Source organism: Gorilla gorilla, chromosome 16 (assembly GCF_029281585.2).
Source record: "Gorilla gorilla gorilla isolate KB3781 chromosome 16, NHGRI_mGorGor1-v2.1_pri, whole genome shotgun sequence".
Lineage (NCBI taxonomy): Eukaryota > Metazoa > Chordata > Mammalia > Primates > Hominidae > Gorilla > Gorilla gorilla.
The window spans coordinates 53,537,723-53,560,507 of NC_073240.2; the positions used below are offsets into that span (position 1 = coordinate 53,537,723).

Consider the following 22,785-nt stretch of genomic DNA (forward strand, 5'->3'; position numbering starts at 1 on the left):
CATGCCCAGCTAATTTTGTATTTTTAGTAGAGACGGGTTTTCACCATGTTGCTTAGGCTGGTCTTGAACTCCTGACCTCAGGTGATCCTCCCACCTCGGCCTCCCAAAGTGCTGGGGTAACAGGCGTGAGCCACCGCACCTGGCCAGAAGTTATCTTTTAAAAAAGCATTGGAATTAAAACATAAATTAAGAAATAAGATACAAGGTGCTTGAACATGGTAAGTATCAAACAAATGCTAAAAGAAATTTACTAAGGCTATGTCATGACAAAAGCAGAATTCAAAAAAGTATATATAAGCGGTACAATAATTAACTTTTTGGAAAAAATCTCCACCCTTGTGTTGAAGGTAGTGCTCTAAAATGATATTGTAGTTGTGTCTGAGTGTATTTATCACTTTAAAAGAGGAAACTGTATGGTAGATATAATGTTTGATAAGCTTCCATTTTGAACATCTTTCACACATTGAATTGTCTTTCATAAAAGAGCTAGAATAAGAGGTTGAGGTGGGCAGATCACCTGAGGTCAGGAGTTCAAGACCAGCCTGGTTAACATGGCAAAACTCTGTCTCTACTGAAAATACAAATTGTAGCCTGGTGCAGTGGTACACACCTGTAATCCCAGCTACTCGGAAGGCTGAGGCAGGAGAATCACTTGAACCCAGGAGGCGGAGGTTGTAGTGAGCTGAGATTGCGCCACTGCACTCCAGCCTGGGTGACAGAGCGAGACTGTCTAAAAAAAAAAAAAAAAAAAAAAAAGAGCTAGAATAAGCTAGAATAAGGGGACCACCACTGAAGCACTTGGGAGCATTTTCAACCTACCCAGAGGGGTGGTCACCCTGTACTACTTCTCTTTTAATTTCATTACTCAGATAATTGCACTGGGCAGCATCTTCTAGGGAGGCAATTTTCTGGCCAAAGAATTAAAAGAAGTAAGAGCCGTTTAGTACTTTCCCTAGAAAGTTATCTTTTGGGAGATGGGAGAGGCCCTTGATTATTTTTAAAGAGGAACACAAACACACACACACACACACACACACACACACACACACACACACACACACACTTAAAAAGCCATAGACTATCTCTTAAGAATATACAAGAAACTGGTAACAGGGGTTTCTTCTAAGGGAGGGGGACTTGGGGACTTAGGGAATATGGTTGGGATGAAAACTTGTTTTTTTCTGTATACATTTTCATGCTGTTCAAATTAAAATAATGATGTGCATTTAGTATATGTTCAAAATATTTATTAATTAAAAACAATTCTTTAAAAAAGTCTGTTGCTCATGGAACAACTGTGAAAATAACTAGATCGGAGGAAAGTAAAATGTGTTTTCTTATGAAAATATGCTTGCCATTAAACTGATTAGTTTCCATCACAGACAGATTTGTAAGTGACTCAAACCAAGACTTTCCAACATTTGTCTGCCCCACCTACATGTCTGTGCTTCTGTCTACTCTGCTGTTTTCTTTGTTTATGATAGACAGCTCTTGAGCTACCATTACTGGGGAGTTACTTTTGTTTCTCTAACAGCAGGGATGGATTTGGGCTAACCCCTTCCACTGGTTCTTCAGGGCTCCTTGTACCCAGGGAAGTGGCTGGATGGAATGTGAGTAACCATCACTGCCCACCAATACCGGGAAGTGAAAACTGGACCCAAAGGACCCACAATCTTCACCTCATTAGCATCGTGCTCACATCATGTCTCTCTCAGTAAGTAACAGGTTCCGGTGAGGCAGAAACAATCTAACTGATTGGATACCTCAAATCTGTACAGAAGCCAGAGAGCCCACCTCTCGTAGGAATGTATTTGAGAGGGTGAGCTATTCTGAAACATTCCATCTTTATATTGACATCCACATAGCCACTCTGCAGTTAAAGGTATATCCAAGCACCCAGCTTCCCATGCCAGAAGCAAGGAGCCTGGTCCATTTCCATTTTCACTCTCCACCATGTCGACTTGACTTTTAGAAATAGTTCTCAAATTTTGCCACCCATTTTCTCCACCTTTGCTGACAATGACATATAATCAGACCCTCAGAATCTATTGCCACTTCTAGCTAGTCCCTTGTGACCTTTCCTCCCATTATCTTCCTCTCCAGCATGCTTTCAAAAGCACAAATCTGACCATTTCATTCCACAACAGGTCACAACTTCCTTTGGGCTGCATCAACACACCAGGTCCTTTGTCATCTCCTTTCAGTCTTCTTTCCAGTTTTCCTGGCCGCTCCCACAGAACTTTATTTCTACCCAGATCAGAGACTTTGTCAGTATTTATTTTCCTGCATGCTTCCTCCCTGTGAGCTCCTCCAGGATACAATAAACCTCATTCCTCTTTTGTGCCCCTGTACTCAGCCTAGTGCCTGGCACACAGGAGGCACCCGATCAGTGTTTGGGCGAATGGAGGAAAACAGACCTTTTGAGTGATGTAACATGGCCATCAGTGGTGCTTCTCAGACTTTAATGGACACAAGAATTTCCTGGGGGTCTTGCTGAAATGCAGATTCAGGTTCAGTAGGTGTGGGGTGGAACCTGAGGGTCTACAGTTCTTACAAGTTCCCAGGTGAGGTCGATGTTGCTGTTTAGGGAGCCACACTTTGAGTAGTGAGGACCTATAGAACATTAATAACTTTTTTAGATGGAGGAGCATGTTGAATCAATTATTCCTCTAAGGATCTTGAAGTTTTGAGTGAACTTTTGATTTCAAAAAGATCAAAAGAAGTAAAAGATTTTATAAACACACACAAACACACAGTTATACGGAGTAAGCTACAGAGCTATAGGTTATTCCAGAAATAAGTAGGAAAAGGGAGTAAAAATAAGAGTCATCTACCCTTAAATTCTCAACACCATTATTCTAATTTGCCAATTGAATTTATATTAGGATCACCTGGGAAACTTTTTAAGCAGCACATATTCTCCCCCCTTCTCTCCCTCCAATCTGATTTGCTCTTCTAGAGGAATATGACACCCTCAGTCCATGGCTCCTTACCACTGAAAACCACAGCTTTGGAGAATGCTTTTGTAATTGATGGCAATGTTTTGTGTCACTCAGCTGTGCTGGGAAAGAAACAAGCTTTTAGCTTCATAGTAATTCTGATCTAAGAGCTCTTCTGCAAAAGGAGTTTAGCCAGGGCCCCCGCACATGCTGTTGTTCCCTCTGCCTGGAAACCTCTTCCTCCATTTCTGTCCCAAGTCCTACTCATCCTCCAGATCTTCAAAATTGTCCCTTCATCACACCTTAAACTCCTCCTTCCTGGAAAACACACACACACACACACACACACACACACACGAAACATGTAAACAGTTATTTGTTCTCTTCCCTGCTAGACTGTCAGTTCCAAAGAAAAACTGTGTTGTACATTCCATTCCCGGTCCTGAGCACGGAACTTGCTACAGCAGGTGCTCAAATGAGTGAAAAAATTAACTCTTTTTTCCATATTTAATGAAATTCCCCCTTTTACTTATTTTATCCTCCTGTCCAAAAATGGCTGAATATAATTCCTGTGAGAGCTGATATTTAGTATGGGGCTAGAACCTGCTTAAATGACAATAGAGTATATCTTGAGGTTTGTTTGGTCTGAATTGCTTGGGTTGAGGAATCAGACAAAAACAATGTTTCTACCTCCCCAATGTTAAAAATAAATAATAATCACTGCCTACCAAACAATATGTATCATATATGTAAGATATGAAGCACAAAAACAAAATGAACATCTATGAGTCCACCACTCAATAAAAGAACTAGAACATTAGTTGCCTTGTGAAGCTACAGGGTGTTCTTGCCTCTTATCTCCCTGCCTTCCCCTATCCTCTAAATTTATGTTTATTACTCATTTTTTTAAAAATAGTTTTTATATATCATGATTTATTTATGCATTCCTTGTCAGTGAACGTTTAGGCTTTTTCAGTTTTTCTGCTCTTAGGAACAATGCTGCCGAGAACAGTCTTTGCATGTCTCTAAGAGCATTTATGAATTTACCTATAATATATGCCAAAGGGTAGAATTGCTAGATATATGTAGGTCCAGGTTGAGAAGATGATGCCAAGTCATTGACACTATGTTTTTGTAGTAAACTTGCCAATTTACTTTCGTTTCCACCAGTAGTGGCTAAGAGTTCCTAATGACCCATATCCTTGCTAACAGCTTGTCTTACTAGAACACAAGCAATGGAATCTCAAGCTGCAGCACTTTGGGGCCAGAAGGCAGAGCTCCTGCCTGGATAGGTTATTTCCTCCTGACCACCTGACAAGGGACTGTCCCCCTGAGGCTTACACTTTGCTGAGTCCTGAAACTGCAGACAGAGCACTAAACTTAGAAGAGACTAGGGCCCCAACTAAGCTTCCCCATGGATAGATACATAGTAATCATAGAAGGCAATCAATCATAGAATGTGACACCTGGAAGGGACCCTAAAGCCAAATCCTTCATTCTACATTTATTGAGACTGAGGCCCAGAAAGGTTAAATTACTTGACAATGTCTAAGAGCTAATTACTACAGAAATCTTTCTCTGGGGCACTTTATTCTTAATCCAGAGAGGGTTTTCTTTCTTTTTTTTTTTTTTTGTAACTGAAGATGGTGTAATATGATCCATTACATTAATAATGACTGTAAATATTCAAATAACTGACTAGTTTATTTAATTAATTAATTTATTTTGAGCTGGAGTCTCGCTGTCGCCCAGGCTGGAGTGCAGTGGTGTGATCTAGGCTCACTGCAACCTCCGCCTCCCAGGTTCAAGTGATTCCCCTACCTCAGCCTCCCAAGTAGCTGGGACTACAGGTGCAGGCCACCACACCCGGCTAATATTTTTTTTTTTGTATTTTAGTACAGACAGGGTTTCACCCTGTTGGCCAGGATGGTCTCGATCTCCTGACCTTGTGATCTGCCCGCCTCGTCCTCCCAAAGTGCTGGGACTACAGGTGTGAGCCACCGTGCCTGGCCAACCAGTTTATTTTAAAAAAATACTTGTTTAACTTAAGTGGCACGAATTTGATAACTTTCATTTCTTTGGTTATAAAGAGGGGTGATATTATTCGACGGGATAAAGAAACCAAAATTATAGTTTCAATATGCAAATTTAACTATCCTAAGAGACACTGGTCTCCTGGGGGATAAACAGTCCCCAATTATCTGATTGATCATTCTTGTCCTTGGATCATTCCCCATACCCACCAGGCAAATACTAGGTGCCTCCTTAAAAAGCCATTTTTGTGAGTAAGGAAAACTTTAAATTCATTAAATTTAAAATCATCTTCCCCTTAGGAGCACTCATAATTAGGCTATACTAAGATTCTGGGAACAATCTATGGAGATATGGCAAAATAGCCTCAGTGACTTGATGGTTTCTAATCCACATGTGAATGTGGAAAAATGCCAAAAAGAGACCAATCTGCAGCAGAGGTACTTAGCGCTCTTCAGAGTGTGCATAATAACCGAGTATGGTATATAAGTCTAGGGCAGAGGCATCTGTCTCCATCCATCAGACAGTAAATGTGGAGCTGGGGAGGAGAAGGAGTGCTTCCTAACAGGATGGGTGTTGGTGTGAACAAAGGGGGCTTTTGAAGCCTGTAGTGGAAATTTTCCTTCTGGAGCTGTGTCCTTCAGGAATTCTCTTCCTCCCTACCCCTTCCCATCTGCCTGGTCCTCTCTACACCAAGTCCTCTTTTACCATTTAAACAAATCTTTTGGTTTAACAACGTCTGCAGGCAGATGCTAAAAGCTTTCTGTGAGGCAGCCCTTTTTTAATGTCAGGATGAAACTCAGGAGCTGTTTATTACTCTGGGGTGGGGGGTTTGGAGGGAAAGAACACCAAGTAATTTTGTGCAGGAATGCTGACCAAACAGTACTGAGGTACTTCTGGTTCCAGTTTTCCTCCTAGCAGTCATTTTAATCAGCACTTCCCCCTTTTAATGAGCTGGTAGTGCCATTACATAATCACCCAGCTCACTGGATTAATGATGAAAAGAGGAACTGATTTTTCCAGTTGCATCATTTGAAGTAAATGTTAACTTTCTTTCTGAGTCCTTAGTTAACCGCATTAGTGTGACAAATATGTCTTTGTCTAGCATAAGTAATTAGAATTTAATCACTTTAACTGCATCTTAATTACCCCAAATGAATTGAAAGGACATTTAATAGCAAAGATTAAATTGCCTTAATGAACGATTTTTGTGACTCCATCAATACTCGAATCGCTTTAGCCACTCCTCTCACGCACTTCAGTCGCAGAATCTGCAGCGAGCACAGAGGTCACTAGGTGGCGCGCTTCGCTCGTTTGTTTATTTAATTTTCCCCATTGATCTGTTTTAGAAGACAACAGGAAAGAAAGCAAAAAGCACAGTTTATTGCGTTCCTTCGATAACCTCTCTTTGGGACTATGAGATCATCACCAGATGTGAAAACGAAAGCAGTGATTTCAGAAACCGTCGATTCTGAATATCCCATGGCGGCAAATGCAAAGGAAGATGAGAAACACATGGTGACTGGAAACATGCAGTGTTTGACAGAAACTGCAAGATGCCCTCTAGACAACTCCCAGCCTATATACTGAATTTTGGTCAATTTATTACTTTTTAGTGCAGAGCCCTAAAATTTGAGTTACAGACAAGCTTTGAAATAGCAAGGCAGGCACTGATGTGGAGCCAAGAAGTGTAATTGCTGTCCAAGTGCAGATCAGAATGTCAATGCCTGAAGGTATGGGAAGATCTGGGCCCTTGGGCCCCCCTCAAGGCAAGGGACCGAATGGACCAGCCCCACCCACAGGCACATCTAATGAGATGGGTCTTGTCCATCAATAATTGTTTAAGTGAACAAAGGGATGGGAGGCTGGGGTTTCACATCTACTTCTGGCACTTCCTCACATTTTCTGGCTGCTTCTTCAAAAAAGAGTAATAAAAAATCTCTTTTACAAGTCTTGAGTATAAAAGAAATAAGTTTTCGTAAGTGACTCTTTTTGAGAGTCCCAACGGAAAGACACACTTTCTCTAATTTCAAGAGCTTATTATGTAGAGACTTTTGAATCAGTTATTTCCACATTCTGACTCCACTAACCTGGTGCACCTGTCCTGGCAACAGAAGCATGGGATGGAGGATAAAATGTTCTGGGCTTTGAACTGGGAAAGCTGAGCTCAGGGCATCACTGTTTTCCAGTGGTGTTATCACAAGTAAATTATTTAACCTCACTGAAGAGAGCAACAGGGAAAAAAGTGGTAACTACCACTTAGACCAATGGTTCCCAAACTTGGCTGCACATCAAAATCGCCTGGGAGTTTATAAAAATCCAATGCCCATGTCACGTCCTGTACCAATTACATCAAAATATCTGAAGCTGCAGCTAGGCATCAGTTTTTTAAAGGTCTCTAAGTGATTCCAATGTATAGCAAGATTTCGGAACCACTGGTATAAATGTTGAGTCTTCAGTGAGAACATCTATGTTCCAATCACAGTACCCAACAAATAGAATGTGCACAAAAAACTTAAGCTTCTTCCTTATCAGTTACTATGACAAATGAGATTGGTTGTACTTTAGGGTCTAGTTCTGTCCAGCTGTTGTCTTATTAAATTGCCTCATCTAAAAGAGAAGAAAATTTCTTTTTTTCTTCAACTTTTATTTTGAGTTCCAGGGTACATGTGCAGGATGTGCAGGTTTTTTACACATGTAAACATGTGCCGTGGTGGTTTGCTGCACAGATCAACCCATCATCTTGGTACTAAGCCGAGCATCTATTAGCTATTAAGAAAAGAAAATTTCTAGAAATTAATTTGTTACAATTTTATGATACCGTAACATCTCTTGGAAGAGACATATGTGGATGTTTCTATTGCAAGACCCTGTGATAAATAATTTTTATGTTTGTATCAAAATAATCAGATTGTCTTGTGATTGGTCTAGTCACCTAGCCCAATCTTATTATCTCAGGAGGAAATTAAACTTCGTTAGTATTAACATACTTGTATTAAAATAAGAACCTATACAAACCTATTGATAGAAGGTAGGAATTTATGATTGTGCACTAAATCCATTCACATAAGAAATACTTTTTTTCTTTTTACTGGACTCTATGAGACTGACATTTTTTATGCAGAAATAATGTGGCTTTCTTCTCCCAAATAGAGACACAATGAGAGTATTATTTAATAAATATTTGTTAAATGTTTTCTCCAGCATTATAAGAAATGCACCCTCTAACAACCACAGCTTCAGTAACACCTTCCTTCTCTTGCTACCCTAGGTTGGGGGCCATTCAATTTTACCAAGAGTGTGGAAATTCTGCTGTTTTAATGGGGACTGAAAGGAAACTAGTCGTTTCTCATTCAAACCATCAAGGCTCCTAGATTGATTTAAAATATTAAGTCGGTGTTTAAATATTCCAATATATGGACTTTACAAAGAGCACAAGCAATGTCACTTGAGGAACAAGGCTTCAAGCTGAGGAGCAGGATACTGGAGAGCCTCCTTCTTAATTACCCACCTTTATTAGACGAGGATTTTCTGTCTTACAAGAAAATCAGAAATAAATTTTATTGGTATGCTCTGTAAGAACGATTTCTTCTGATAACTTGGGGTAGCAGCATTTGTTTGATTAGCTGAATTTGCCATGAATGTGGAAATAGTGACATCAAAACAGCTCATGTAACAACCTCCTTAAAGACCTCGTAGATTAGAGATGACTATAGATTTTCCCCAGCGCGGATCAAAGGGACTGAATTGAACGTTTTAGCTTAATGATCCAACCCCTGTCACACCCACAGGGACGCGAATTCCGATTTTATAAGCAGGTGTGCACGTGCACTCAGATACTCACACAAAGCCGCGTGGAGGGACGAAAAGATCAACCACCCGATCGACGAAGATAGGTTTGATCTTTTCGATTACCTCAGTGTGCCAGTGTATATTCCTGGCTGGGCCTAGCGCCCTAAGAAACTTCGGAACTTTAGCTGTTAATTTTTGTTTTCTTACTATGACTTCCCAAAGACATTCTATCTGCCTACCAGGGGCGAAGAGAAATGGCACCAGGCGTCAGGGCGGTGGGACCCTGTCCAGGGTCCTGACTCCGCGCCAGGGCTCCAGGCCAGTCGGCCTCCGAAGGCCCTTTCATCCACCCCACACAAGAGGAAACAAAGACTTCTCAGCTGAAGGCCTCAGGGCTGCCTCCTGACTCCGGTCAGTTTGCAGGAAGAGGAAACAACAAAACAAAGGAACCGCCAATCCGCCGGGTATTATATCCCTCAGCTCCAACCTCCGACTTCGGACCACCAGGGTCACCTTCTCTACTCTGACCCCGCTTTTCTTAAATGAAAACACGCCAACAAAAGCATACTTCGGATACAAAATCCAAGTACGCATCTTGTTTGGGGAGGTTAGAGCTGAGGTGTACTTCGGGAGATGAGAATTTTGTTTTCATGAATTGGGTAACACCCAGGCATTGTTAGGTACCCCGACAGACCCTCTAGATATCCTTCTCTTCCTCCTTCACACTTTCTATCAAAATAGTTATTGTTTTGAAATTCACTAGAACAACGACGTTCTAAAAACAAAGGCGCAGCAAGCATCCCTTTCTTCGCTGCCTCGGGCTGAACCGCGGACGCTCGCGGGGCGCTCAGCCCCGACGGCCCGCAGGGGGCGCGCGCCGCAGCCGCAGCACAGCCCGGCTACCCCAAGAAAGGGAGCCGAATGGAGGGAAGCAGGGAGCGCGGAGGGCTCGAGGCTTGTAGATAAGGAGAGGCGCATCCTGGGATTTGGGTCCTCTGCTGCTACAACACAACCCTGCTATTGTTGGCACTGTCCGACCCAAGTGTCGGTGGTAAGCGTCGATGTCGGGGCTGGGTCTCTAGCAACGGCTGTGCCCGGGGTCAGGCTGGTCGCCCCAGCTACCGGGATCCCTCTCCGGATGCTTCCAGGGCGATAGGTGCTGCACCCGTTGACGGGATAGCCGCATACCTCCGAACAGGTAGTGGAGTTCGTCTCTGGCAGGCATCCTAGCTGCGCTGACACCAAGTCGCCACACAATAGCCATCAGCCCCCCTTAAGCCCCAGAGGTAGGTTTCCCCTGCCCCAGCCATAGCGGTTCCAGTCGTCGCCACGAGCCCACTTCTTATCCCCAAGCGCACCTCCCTCTCCTCACCCGGGTTTATGCCCATTACACAGAGAGAACTACACAGGGGGAACTATGGTCCTACACCCTCGAGGGGACAGACACCGGCCGTGAGACAGGCACCACGCAGAGCCTTCTGGTGACTGTCCGCAGGAGCGAGACCTTTTTTGGTTTTGCATTCTGCTAGGTGTGTGTGTGTGAGGGTCCCCAGTCGACTACCGGGATGCACTGCCACTTTTCGGCCTGACGGGCTCTGGGACTCCTTGGTCTCCGTAGGAGGCCATCCTAGGCCTTCGGAGGAGGCGCTCCCAGCTGGCGGCGCCCCTCGCCCCGGGCTCAGAGGCGGACACGGTCGGTCGCGCCCTGCCGGCCCTTTGTTCGCGCCGCAGCGGGCTGGGAGCAGCTGCGCGACACCAGACCCACAGCGCCAAGACGCGAAGCGCGAGGAAACCGCTGCGCTTGACTCCTTCTCCCCCAACTCTTGGACCCAGGAACGCTTCCAGCTCCTGCGTCCCACACGCCCAGTCCTGGCTTCTCCCCCGACCCAGAAGTCTTCAAGGATTGAAGGGCTCTGCCTAGGGTCCCGCACTCCTGCCTGCCTCCCATGGCCCAGAAAAGCAGGGGGACATTTGAAATGTCACCCCGGGATAAATATTAACAAAAAAGCAAATGGACTTGTGCAGGGGCCAGTTATCAATCAACCAGGACGCAAGGCCACTCAGGGCAAACACAGCCCAGGTTGGGCAGGGCGAGACTTTCTCATGGCCGCCTCCCGACCGAACCCCTCCCCCCTTGGCTCAGGTCCTCCTTAGGTCGCTCTGGGGCAAACACCGGACGGGAAGGGGGCGCAGTCCGGGTGCTGGAGGCCCCGCCAACTCCCCCGCGGGTTTTGGAGGTTTCCTCGCCTCCAAGTCCCGCAGGGCAGGGTCGGAGTGCCCAACACCCACCCCCGCCCGAACCTCGGGCCTGCGCGCCGCCTTCCCCTGGGTCCGCGGTGCTGCGCTTGCTGTTGGGTGTGTGTCGCTGTCTCTTTCCGAGCCGGCAGCTCCTGCTGTGTGGCCGAAGCCCTCTGGAATCTTTAATTGGAAACTAATCTTCCGTCTTGATAGACGCCCACGTTAGAGGCGCGCCACCCACCCACACCCCCCGCCTCATCCCGGAGGAGACGCGGCGAGAACACTGTCGCTCTGCTCTTTAATGGGGCAGCAGCAAGTAGTACATGGAGGGAACATATATTGATTTTTAAAAGGTAGTTAATTTGGTGGGAATTTCCTCCTGTCGCCCTTCTTCCACCAGCCGCTGTTATTTCGTGACCGGAAGGCGCCTCCCCAAACACAGCGCCACGTGCAAGAGGGTTTTGACCCTCTGCAACAGGCTGCCGGCAACTGGAGGACAGAGGGGCGTGGAGAAGCCACCACTCTCCCGCTGCGGAGCGAAGGAACCGAGCTCAGTGAGCCCTGACCTCGCGAGGTGGTTAGAACGAGACTGGGGAGGGTCTCTGAGCGCAACAGCAAGGAAAGCTGCCAGGGGCACCTCCCCATATGGGAGCTGGTAGTGGGGGGCAGGCACTAATGTCCCGTAGGAACGGCCAAGGGGCTCTGCAATCCATTTTAAGGCTCATGCACTTGGCCCGCTAGGGATCATTTGGAAAGTTCAGAAAATAACCCCACTCTTTTTAAAATATGAAAATGTTAATGAGATGGCTCCTTGTTCAGTAACTTAAAAATAGGTTGTGAAGAGACTGTTCCTGGTTCCTTGCAGGAGACCCTCCTGGACCAACACAGAATCCTCAGTCCTAGCCCTTTCCACCATCCCTTTTAAGTTAAGGAAACAAAAATGTAATGCACATGATTCCTCAGGGTCTCAGGACACAGAGTCGGCTTGGTGTTTGGTGCCAAATGCCTGCCCTGCTGGACTCTCCAGTGTTTCACTTTTTCGAGGAAAAGGCCATGGGCCTAGGGCCGAGGGCTGCATGGCCCTCTACAGGTTGCTGGGTGCCCAGGCAGGCGCTCCTTCGATAGCTTCCTGGGTGCCACAAGCACCTTCCAGGCACCAGGTTTGCACCTCCAGCGTGCGGGTCCCAGCACTCAGGCTCCCTCCCCCTCCACGGTGCCGTCCCCTGAGCTCGGCTATGTAGCTCTCCACACTTGGAGGTCAGAGGGCGCTCCTGCGGCCGGGTTTCCATGGCTCAGAGGTCGTCTCTGAACAGAACGTGTCAGTCTGTCCTTCCAGGGGGCGACAGCAGGCAGTGGGGGGAGGAGGGATATTGAAGTCCAGAGCAAGAGCCTCCAGGGGGCGGGGGTGGGGGATGGGGACCGAGTTTTCCCGGAGGGGTAGCCTTCTCCATTTCTATCTTCTTCCCACATTCCCCCGTTCCACTCTTTGGCTTCAGCGGGCACTGCCTGGGTAAGAGGCCCTGAAGCCTGGCTCTGGGGTGGTGTGGGTGTGTGAAAAGGCACTACCTTGGGCTCTGGAGAGACGGAGCAGTCAGGGCGAGGAGCAGCCCCTTCGCCCACTCCCTCCGGAACCTCAGTTGCTCGCGGGCAGCCCACGGGTGGAGATATGGTGCCGGTAGCACAAGAGCTAGAGGGTGGAAACCCGGGGGCCAGCGATTCGCTGGGGCGCCCAGCGAGCCTCTTCTCCCGACTGGTTCCCGGGCGCAGGCTGCAGGAACCTGCATGAGGACTTTGCCTGGGGCGAACGAAGGCAGAGCTGGGCTGGAAAACCTGGCAGGGCAGAGTCTCAGCCAGCGCGGTGCTTTGGGACCGGTGGCCTGGAGCGCCCAAACCCAAAGAACGCTTTGGGTCGCTTCGGGGCACGAATCGCAGGCTGGTCGGCACCTGCCACCCCCTAGCTTCTCATTGGCAGGCACGAGTTGGGGGAGGGGGCTTTGGCCTCACGCTTTGATTTTAGACTGTGAAACGGCTCAGTGCCCCCGGCTCAGAGCGGATTGACTGTCTCTCGTTCTCCAGGGACGAATTAATGGAGAACGATCAGTTAATTAACAAACCCTCATTCCGGCTTTTACCTTTTCTCTTCGCCAAGGCTCAGGCCTGGGCGCCGGGCTGAGATGGAGGTGGAGGTGGGGGTGGGGGAGTGGGGGGGGAGGGGGCATGGACCAGGAGTCAATCAACTTGGCAACCGCCGGCCGGATCTCATCAAACCCAGGCCACCCTCCGCTGTCCTTAGCTCTACCTCCCCTCATGTTCTCTACCCTCAAGGGTCGCCGAATCCTCCTGAAATCCCCGGTGGGGTTCGGGCTGGGCTCAGCTGTCTTCTCTGCCTATCCGCGGTCTCGGGGAGCCAGGCGCGGTGCCTGCGCTACGCCAAGGAGAGCTTCCAGCTGAACTCAGAAACACCTGGGGCTTGGGGTTTCGGGCAGGAGACCTCTGCTCCTAGACTTGGGGGTCATTTACACACTCTCATCCCCAAACCCCCCTCCCGCACGGGGATTCAGACGAAAATCGCGAAGAGGAATAATAAAACAAAATGCAAAGTCCTCAGGGAGTCGGCAGCGGAGTCGGTCCCAGGACTTGGCTATTGCTTTGCAGCTCTCACTGGGACCTTGGGACGGTCAGCCTCCCTCTCCTTTCCACAGCCAATTCCATGCGCAGAGAGCGTCCTAACCCTTACATCTCGTCTGTGCTACACACCCACCGCCCAATGGCTTTGAAACTTTTTGCCCATACTCTTAGATTGAGGTCACCCCAGCCAGCGCCAGAAGAATGAGCGCGGGAGGGGGTCACAGCAGCCAGTTCGGCCAAACATCTACGCTGCTCCGGCACGCTCCAGCCCAGCGCCTGGGATGTGTCAGAGGTACCTGCGAGGAACATTTGCGTGCGATTCCACGCACGCGTTGCATCCCTCTTCCCAAACCCGGATAGCTGAACTGAGAGGTGGCACAGAGTGTCTCACCAGGTGCGGGGATTTCTCTCCGCCTCAGGCCGTACGAGCTTCCCTCGCTGTCCCTGAGCGCAAATGCGCCTCTTCAGTCGCCGAGGCCCCGCCGCTTAGCTCTCGGAGCCTTCCACAGCCCAACACCCTGAGCCCTGGAGTAGGCAATTTGCTCCCACAGCCCTGTGCTGGCCCTTCCAGGCACAGGGAGTCCCCCTTCTAGGGGTAGGGGCGGGCGGGATGAAGCGCACCCAGCCCTCTCTCCTACCCTCCCTTCTTTGGTCCCTTCGGCTTTCGTGTACCTTATCTCCCGCGCGCCCAGCTCCTTGGCCGGCTCACCTGCTAAGCGCAGCGCGGACATGCGCTGGAACTCCGGCTCCTGCAGCCACTTCCACATCCTCCGGAAGGTCTCCCGGCCGGATTTGAGTTTGCTCCAGGGTTTGGGGTTGCGCAGCAGGTCCGAGAGGGTCCCCTGGGAGCGGCAGAGCACCCTCTGCGCGAAGATGGCCTGTGGGATGCTGTAGCGCTTGAGCTCGGTGGTGATACGCTGCGCCACCTCTTTGGTATTGATCTCTTCCATCTGCCCTGAATTACTTCCATTGCTGACCTGCCCGCCGGTCACCGAAGGGTTGGGCTCCCGGGCTGTGCCCAGGAGCTGCCCGTGGCCCTGGGCGTTCAGGTGGGCGTGGGGATGGTGCGGAGGAAGGCCGTTGATGGGCACCATGCCGGCCGAGGTGGGCGTGAGGTGCTGCTCCCCATGGCGGCCAAGCATGGCCGGGTGGTGGGCTTCGAAGCCGTTGGGGGTGAGCATCTTGTCGGTGGGCATGGCGGCCCCCGGGTGGGCATAGTGGGGGAGCCCTTGCTGGGAGTTGTGGATGCTGCCCAGACTGGAGCTGGAGAGGGGCGAGAGGCTCTGGCCCATGCCGGCCACGTCCTTGTGGTAGGGGGTATAGAGGTTATTCATGGAGGCCAGCCCGCGCTCATCCCGCATGAGCGTGAAGCTACCGCTCACGTTGCCCGCCAGGCGCTGGTGGTGGTGCGGGTGGTGGTGGTGATGGTGGTGGTGGTGATGGTGGGGGAACTTGTCCGAGACTGTGGAGATGGGAGGCAGCGGCTGCAGAGGGGTCAAGGTGGTGTAGGTGGTGGGCATGCTCATACCTGGGGGAGTCTCGCAGGCCATGGTCATGGTGGGATGCAGGGGTCCGGCCAGGCTGTGCTCAGGGGCCCGGTGGTGGTGGTGGTAATCGCCGCCGCCGCTGCCGCCGTCCAGCAGGGACGCCATGCCCATGGAGCGCGGGTGCGCGGGGGGCAGGTGGCTGCCGCGGTGCGCCACGGAGCTGCGCGCGTGGGGGCTGCCGCCCAGCAGGTCGGCAGGGGCGGGCACCGGCTCATGGCTCACCCCGTGCAGCTCGCCGATCGCTTCCATGGTCAGCTGCGCGTTCATCGTGATCCGGGCGAGCAGGCGGCGGACACAACATCGATGTGGCCAGGCAGAGGCGGCGAGGGGCGCACGGAGTCCGGTCTTCACATCGGCTGCTGGCGACTGTTGCCTTCCTTCCTCTCACTGTGGGGCTCTGTCTCTCTCCTTCTCTCTCTCCGAGTGTGTGTGTCCGTGTGTGCGTGTGCGTGTGTGTGTGTGTGTGTCTCGCCTTCCCTCTTACCCCCCACCTTCCCGTCTGCGTCCTCGGCTTTTTTTTTTTAATATTAATTTCCAAAAAGGATCCGCGCCGTTGGGAGAGCGCAGTGCCCCAGCCCGCCCGCCTCGGCCACCTCTCGCCCCTCTTTCTTAAAATTCTGAGGTCTCCGGCTCCCCTGCCGCGGCCCGCGCGCCTGCCGCGGCTGCTGCCTGCCCGCCCCGCTGGCCAGCTTGAGCCATGGCTCTGTTACTGTTACAGACTCTGTGGCCGCGGTTCGGTAGCCGCCGCCGCCGCCGCAGCGGCCCGCCCTCACGCCCGCCGGGCGCAGCGCGCATGCGCGAGGCCCGCCCCCGCCCCCTAGGTCCCGGCGCGCCCGGCCCTTGACGTCCCCGTACGAATGAAGGAGGGGGCCCAGCGCCTTCCCTGCGGCGCCGGATGGCCAGGGAGCTGCGGGCACGTGCGAAAGATTGGCGCAGAGCGCGACCTGGGGCCGCCGCTGCAATCCCAGCAGACTCGCGCCTGGCTCGCTCGCCTCCCTTGCTTGGGTGGGCTCTCTCCTGCCAGCCCGGGGACGCTCGTGTCGGGCTCCTAGCGGCTGGAGTGCTGTGCTTGGAGAGACATCGCCCCTCTCTCCAGTTGCTGCTTCCCGGTGCAGGTTGCCTGGGGTGCTGGGGACTGTGTCATCACCCCTTCGGCTCTGGCCCACTAAGCTTTATTTCCCGGGGGGCTGCTGGGAGTGCGCTTTCTCACCCTTCAATTCACGGCCTATTGGGGGATGGGGGTTGGGGTGGGGTGGGGTGCAGATTGCTTAAAGGGCTGGGTCCGTTTGGCAGCCGTTGACCCGGCACCCTTCGTCCTCCCAGATACATACTTGCCCACCCTTTCTCATCCATGCCCTGGGGAGAGGAGTAATCAGTGCCAAGAATCCCAGTTCGGGCCATACCTCACTGTCCCCCGCCGCCTGGCTCCTTCTCCTGCTCAGCTCATAATTAAGGCTGTGCGTCCGCTTCGCCAATGACTCGGCCTGTGGAGGGGGGCGAGGGAGAGCGGAGGGAGTGCCCTGGAGGGTACCCATGTTAACTTCCGGGTGCTGGTGGGGTCGTGGAGGCTCGGGCCGTCCCTGCGGTTACTCCCAACGCCCTCCTGCTAAAGCACCCGGAGGCAGTTGCTTTCCAGAAGTACTGACGCAGGCAGGGTGGACGCCGGCGCGCGGGTCTCCGCTTGGCCCGTAGGGACGCCCTTTTCCCGGCGTCCCCGAGAGAAGCCTCCAGATTTGAAAATCAATTCAGCTTCGGGAGTAATTTCGCCCTTCCCACAGTCACGCTCCAATCCGGAATCGAACCTGGTCTTTGGGCCTGGTGGGGACGTGTGCGGAGGCCCCCACTTTGAGACGTACACCCGGCCGCCACATGCCGCGGCTTTCTTTCATTTACAAAAGAAAGAAAAAAAATCCGCAACAAAAGGCAGAGCCGTGTCCGCTTAGGTGCTTTCATCCCTCAGAGAAAGGACAGATGTGCCCATTGTCCAGCCCGTGGCAGTTATGGCCGGGTCAGCGCCAAGCCTCAGCCCCAGGCAAGCGGTGGTTACAATGAGAATAGCCTCTCAGAGCCGGGGTATCTGGACTCAGATATGGAATAAAGTGTGTGTAGCCTGTGCTGGGCCAGACTCAGACTGTAGGTTTGCTTGCTGGGGCACCGAACTGCAGCCCACCCGTGGTGTTTCCATTGCAAATGCTCCCAAGCCCTTAGAGAGGCCAAGGCTGTGGTAGTGGTGGTAGTTGGGTTTCCAAGGCAAAAGTTTGGGCTGGCCAACCCTTTGGAAAAAGTCCCCACCGGCCCAGGCATGAGTAGGCCTATCTCTTTGCCCAGGTCCCTGCTACCACCAGGGCAACATCCTAATCCAGGTAGGTCAAGTTCAGTGGATACAGTCAACGTGACTTCCTTGAAGGCGGCCATGTCCTGGGACTGGTTAATCTAGCTGGTTTTATCACCAGAGGCACTCCCATCCCGTCCAAACAATGCATATGGAGGCCCTGCAAATAATTCATCTCAATGGATTTCATGTCTACTTGCATAATGAACAGTTAGGAATTTAGGAACCCCCAGAGAAGAAAAGATATTTTGGGGAAAATACACTGATGTAAAGGAACTCAGAAAACACGATTAACTCTTTAAACTTGTATCTATATCTACCTATACATACATGCATACACACAAGCACAAAACATATATTTCCTGCCTAGTATATTACAGTACGTTGGTGGAAAGCTGCATCTTTGGTTTTTAATTGTTTCCGTTCTCATTTCCTACAGCATGAGACCAAACAATGGGTTAAAGTAGCAGGCAGTCTTTCAGCTAAACAGTTGTCCCCCCACCCCCGCCCCAATATTTTAATCCCGCTGAAGTGATTGATTTGCCCTTATGACAACTATCTTCCCAAAAGGCAGTTTGTTAAAAGAAAGAAAGAAGTAAATACCACCAAGTGCACAAATTGTTCATGGTTTTCTCTTTGTGTAGCTAATTAGGAACTTGATCTTGGAAACCCTCCTTCATGAGAGGCACTCAGCTGAGCCTCTGGAGTCCACCTGAAGAAGGCTGGCATCAGGTGAGCTCAACTTCCCCTCTCCCCCAAGGGCATTTATGAAAAGGGGGGCTGGCTCTGTGTTGGTCCCTAAAGAAGGAGCCAACGAAAAGACCTGGAGAAGCACCATATGTGTTGGGCTTGCTCAGTAATTTTTGATTTTTTTCTAAAACATTAAAAAAATTGTATGTGCAGGATTTGCTTTGGTTTGCAAATCTCCCTAATCTTTCTTGGCTATTCACACCATTTATCTAACCATTGTTCTCCCCTAATTGACTGAGTTGCAGTGGTTTCTCAGTCAGAAACAACATATTACTGTGTTCTTATTTGACCTCTCAAAATTTTTCTTCTTACTAAGGAAGTGACGGGTAGGAAGAATGCTCTTCTTAGGCCTAGTTAAGGTGAATTTGCATGTGTGGAGGGAGGAGGGGCACTAGAGAGATTGTTAACTGCTGGAAGGCTGGGACTACTTTCTGTCGTTTTGTCCCTCTCCTTCTTTCCCCCTTCCAGTGCCCAGAACAGAGCCTGGCACCCATTAGGTACACTATGGGGATTGAAGGAATTAGAGTCCACAGAGGAGTCCCCGGAAACTTGGTAGGTGTAGGTCAATGTGTGTGATTGAGGAGGAGGACTTATTTTTAGCTGCTTAGATTTTGAGTAGCTGCAGGAAATTTAAAGAAAAAAATAGTGTCAATCACTAGCAGAAAATTACATAATGTATATATGTAAGAAAAAAGGAAATAAGACTATGACTGGATGCTTGTTGCTGACAATATTTTCAGAGTGAAAACAAGGAACTTAGGATGTTTATTTTGTAAATGTCAGGAGAAGAACCTGGGATATGAGATGGACAAGGGCAATCCTTCTTTTGCTAGGTAGGCTAGAGCTTACCACGCAGCCCTACCAGGTTCAGCAAAGAAAAAGCGCAAAGAGAATAAAACCATTCCTCCAAATACTGGCCACATGAGCTTCTCTGAAAACCTTCCATTGGTTTCAGAATTAATGCTTTAATTATTTTTGTGAGTAGTAGAGGCGTAACATATGGCCCAGTCCCAGTTCTCAGGACCATTCCAAAGAAATGTTTCTAGCTCCTCTGAACCATGAAATGTCTACTTCCCATTTTTTGGACTCACAAAGAGCGAGATCCTGGGTGTCAGGGCAAATTCCTCCACCCACGGATCCAGGGGGAGGCTGGCTCCTTGGCTAGAGCCCCAGGGCATACTCACTGGCATTTCTGATGCCTGTAGCTAGTCTAACATTAAACTTGTGGGGAGGAACCATTTCTTTGGTATCTGGCTACAGTAGAGCACTAGATAGCTGGAGAGTGAAGGACTTGGTCCTGGGTGCTTCCTGGCAAGCTATCCTGTTCCACTTCTAGAGAAATTTTATTCAGAAAATTGCTGCAGGCTTAGAGTAGAACACCAAGAAATTCAGAATGGGGTGGCCTGGTGACTCACTATTGAAAACCATTAAAAAAAATCACTCAATGACTTCTCTCCACTCTCTGGGGACCAAGGAAGTGGTAACTAATTATGGTAGCCCCTTGCTTCAATCTTTGATACTCTGTTTAGCGTATCATTTTATTCATATGTTCGGTAACATTTTTCTTTCTCAAATTACAGTTTTTGCCCAAGAAAATATTTTTAAATTGGGCTTTTTTTTTTTTTTTTTTTTTGCAGTTTCCTCTGTTTTATCTACTTCTTGCCCTTCCATATCCCAAAGAGAAGATGCTCTGTCAAAGGGCTGTCAGCTGGTGCCATCCGCAACTAACTCCACGTTCTGGGAGTTGCCGAGGGCTGCCTGGGCGGCCATGCAAGGACACCAGACCACTCCGCTCGTATCTCTGGTTACTTCCTGCGCTGGGGAAAAAAGAACACGCTTGCTCTCCTGGGTCCTCGGGTAAACTACAGGCGGCTTCTCCTGGGTTGGAATCCGTTTTGGCGGTCGCCTACTTCCGCGAGGGCTTTTTCACGGCTTCAAGCCAAGAGCGCTGAAGGGAGAAAGGGTATACTGATGCCGTAGGGCTGAGGGAGGGGTTCCAGGCTCCTGGGGTGTTCTTCTGCAGCAGGACCCCTCGCTGGCCGCGGCCAGCCCAATTCCGGAGGAGTTGGCCTCGTCTAGCCAACAGTTCAGTGGGATTTCTTTCTTGGACATAACTTTATATCATTGAAATAGTCTACAAAAGACACCAGCTCAAGCCGCGAGGGCGTTGAATTGTCCGGATTTGGGGTGGCGGTTAATGCTCCTCTTCTGGTGCCTCCCCCGCTGGGGCCCTGCATTCCATTAGCCCCACGCTGGGGTAGAGATGCCAAGTTTAGGGGCTGGAGAGGACAAGGGGAAGGACGAGAGAACTCTTGCACCGACGGATGTAGTTCCAAGCGACCCGAAATGAGGAAAACCCAGAAGGGGCGGACGGAGGGCAAAGTCGGCCCAGGACGATCTTTAGGCGCACCATTCTCTCGCCCTGGAGGGACAGGGAAGGGCGGAAGCGGAGGGTGGCTGTCCAGCCGGGAGCCTCTGATCCACGGGGCTTGGACCAGCCACCCTACCCGAGGGCGACTGAGGACTGGGCGGCCGAGCTCGCGGCCCACTTAGCTAATGCCGGGTAATGCCGACCCCGGCCCAAGAGCAGCAGCTGCACTTGGGAAGGAAAACTCTTTAAACAAATCATTTTGGTGTCTAATCAATTAGTGTTTGCGCAGTCAAGTACCGTAGATTTAACAGAATAATCGTTACTGCCCTTGTCTTTATTTGACCCGCAGACACGTAGAAGATTTAAAAATGAAACGCCGGTGTTCCGGGCTCCCCACCCGTTGCCTTCGGCTCCCTCTGGGGCCTGCTAGGCCAGGTCGGGGCTTTTGCTTTCTCCAGGCCTAATCTCCTCTTTGCCTCCCTCTTCAACCCTCCTTCCCCTTCGCACTTTTCCACACTTTACCTTGTTTTCTTGCCCTTCCAGCCCTGTCAGCCTCCCGAGTCTCGGTCTCCTCATCCCCCCGTTCTTTACCCCCGTGGCTGGCACGAGAAACGGCTTCTGATTGTGGGACACCCAGGATTCTGGGCGAGCGCACCTGCCTTTTGGCCTGAGAGCCATCTGGGTGTAGAATTAGGGACTCGCCAAGCGCCCAGTTGTCTTTTCCCTGGACCCTCACTCTCTTACCCGTTCCTGAACCAGCCCAAGACCCGAGGGGTCCTATGCGAGCTCTTTGGCTTCTGTGGAGCTTGGAAAAGACTTTTACCTGCGGGCGGGGTCTGCCTGAGTCTCTCCCGGTAAATGCAGTGACCCAGGGCGCAGGACGGGGGTTGAGAGGAAAAGCTGAGAGTATAGCCTTGGTCCCTAAAACCCGTTTGCAGGGCGGGGAATTGGGTCTAACGGCGGGAGGGAGGATGTTGTGGGGGGAATTCGTGGGAGGCTTCCCAGCTGACTGTTGTGTGGTGACTGCACTCTCTGATGCATGCTTCTCTGGGCCAGGTTATCTCCCAAGGTCCAGGGGTGCAGCTAGGAGGTTCTCCAGGCGCTTCTGAATTGCTGCTCCTGCACCTCCCTCCTCACCTGGTGTCTTTTTCAGGCCTAACAGGTGTGGACGCCTGTGTATGTGTAGACAGTCTGGTTGTGCGCCATGCCTGGCCCTCATGCCACCAACGCTGGGTTTCAGGAGCCCCACCAGCCCTGAATCGAGGCTCCACAGGGTTGGAAGGATGCTTACCAGGGCCAAGAGACCTCGAGGTGGGGCTGCGGGGCAGATGGACCGGCGGGGTGAGGAAGTTTGGGCCACCCGAGTGGCCAAGAACACCTCCACTCCTTAATTCCGCTAATCATTTAGCTCAGCAGGGAGGATGAGGTTGGAGGCTGATGCACCCGGGTAGTGGGTTGGTTAAATAAGAGGCTGTAATTCTAAAAGGGGGAGAGGGGGATGAGCTGGAGGTAAAGCTGCGTCTTCCTTTCCACATTTGGGGCTCTGGCTGCCTCAAATTGAGCCTGGAATGTTTATACGCCCCCAGAACTGCCTCGCAGTCCCTGGTCTCCATCAACCACCTGAGAAACTTCACTCTCAACAATAGATGATTATAATGTACTTGACTAATGCCTGTATTTTCCTGTTTAACATACATTAATCTGAGTAACAAAAAAAATCAATATTGCTAACAACATTGCAAACAAATCCTGGTCTCTCTCACACAAAAACCTCCTCCGATTTTCAGTCACTCCTACCTCCTTGAATTTTGTTATTCACCTTTAGTCTACTGGCAGTCCCTGGCTAGTCTAAAATCCAATCCTGGCTGGCTGTCAACAGCCCTTATCTAAAACTCCTGATTGTTTTCTTTCTCTTTGTCTTTCTTTCTTTCCCTTTCTTTCTTTCTTTCTTTCTGTCTTTCTTTCTTTCCTTTTCTTTCTTTTCTTTTTTCTTTTCTTTTCTTTCCTTCCTTCCTTCTTTCCTTCCTTCCTTCCTTCCTTCCTTTCTCTCTCTCTCTCTTTCATTTTTTTTTTCAGCCGTGAGTGGAATCTGGGACCCTTCAAATGCCAGCCTCCTTTCAATTGGGCCATTTAAAGACCTCGAGTTTACCTCAAACT

The 22,785-nt window shown here is 50.2% G+C and overlaps 1 protein-coding gene and 1 long non-coding RNA gene across 3 annotated transcripts in view; one reads left to right on the forward strand and one right to left on the reverse strand.

Annotated features, from left to right (window-relative positions):
* ONECUT1 (one cut homeobox 1) overlaps nt 1–15,920 on the reverse strand; it is a 37,931-nt gene extending 22,011 nt beyond the window's left edge. For both annotated transcript variants that reach the window (XR_004067434.3, XM_004056208.5), the window contains exon 1: nt 14,338–15,920. Coding sequence is in view for 1 of the 2 variants with exons in the window: in XM_004056208.5 (XP_004056256.4) it covers nt 14,338–15,442 (1,105 nt within the window). In the remaining variant the exon portion in view is untranslated. The remainder of the gene's footprint in view (nt 1–14,337) is intronic.
* Nucleotides 15,921–16,795: 875 nt separating this feature from the next.
* Nucleotides 16,796–22,293, forward strand: LOC129526970 (uncharacterized). The gene is made up of 2 exons (XR_008671800.2): nt 16,796–18,239; nt 19,895–22,293. It is a non-coding gene; the product is annotated as an uncharacterized lncRNA (long non-coding RNA).
* The last annotated feature ends 492 nt before the right edge of the window (nt 22,294–22,785 follow it).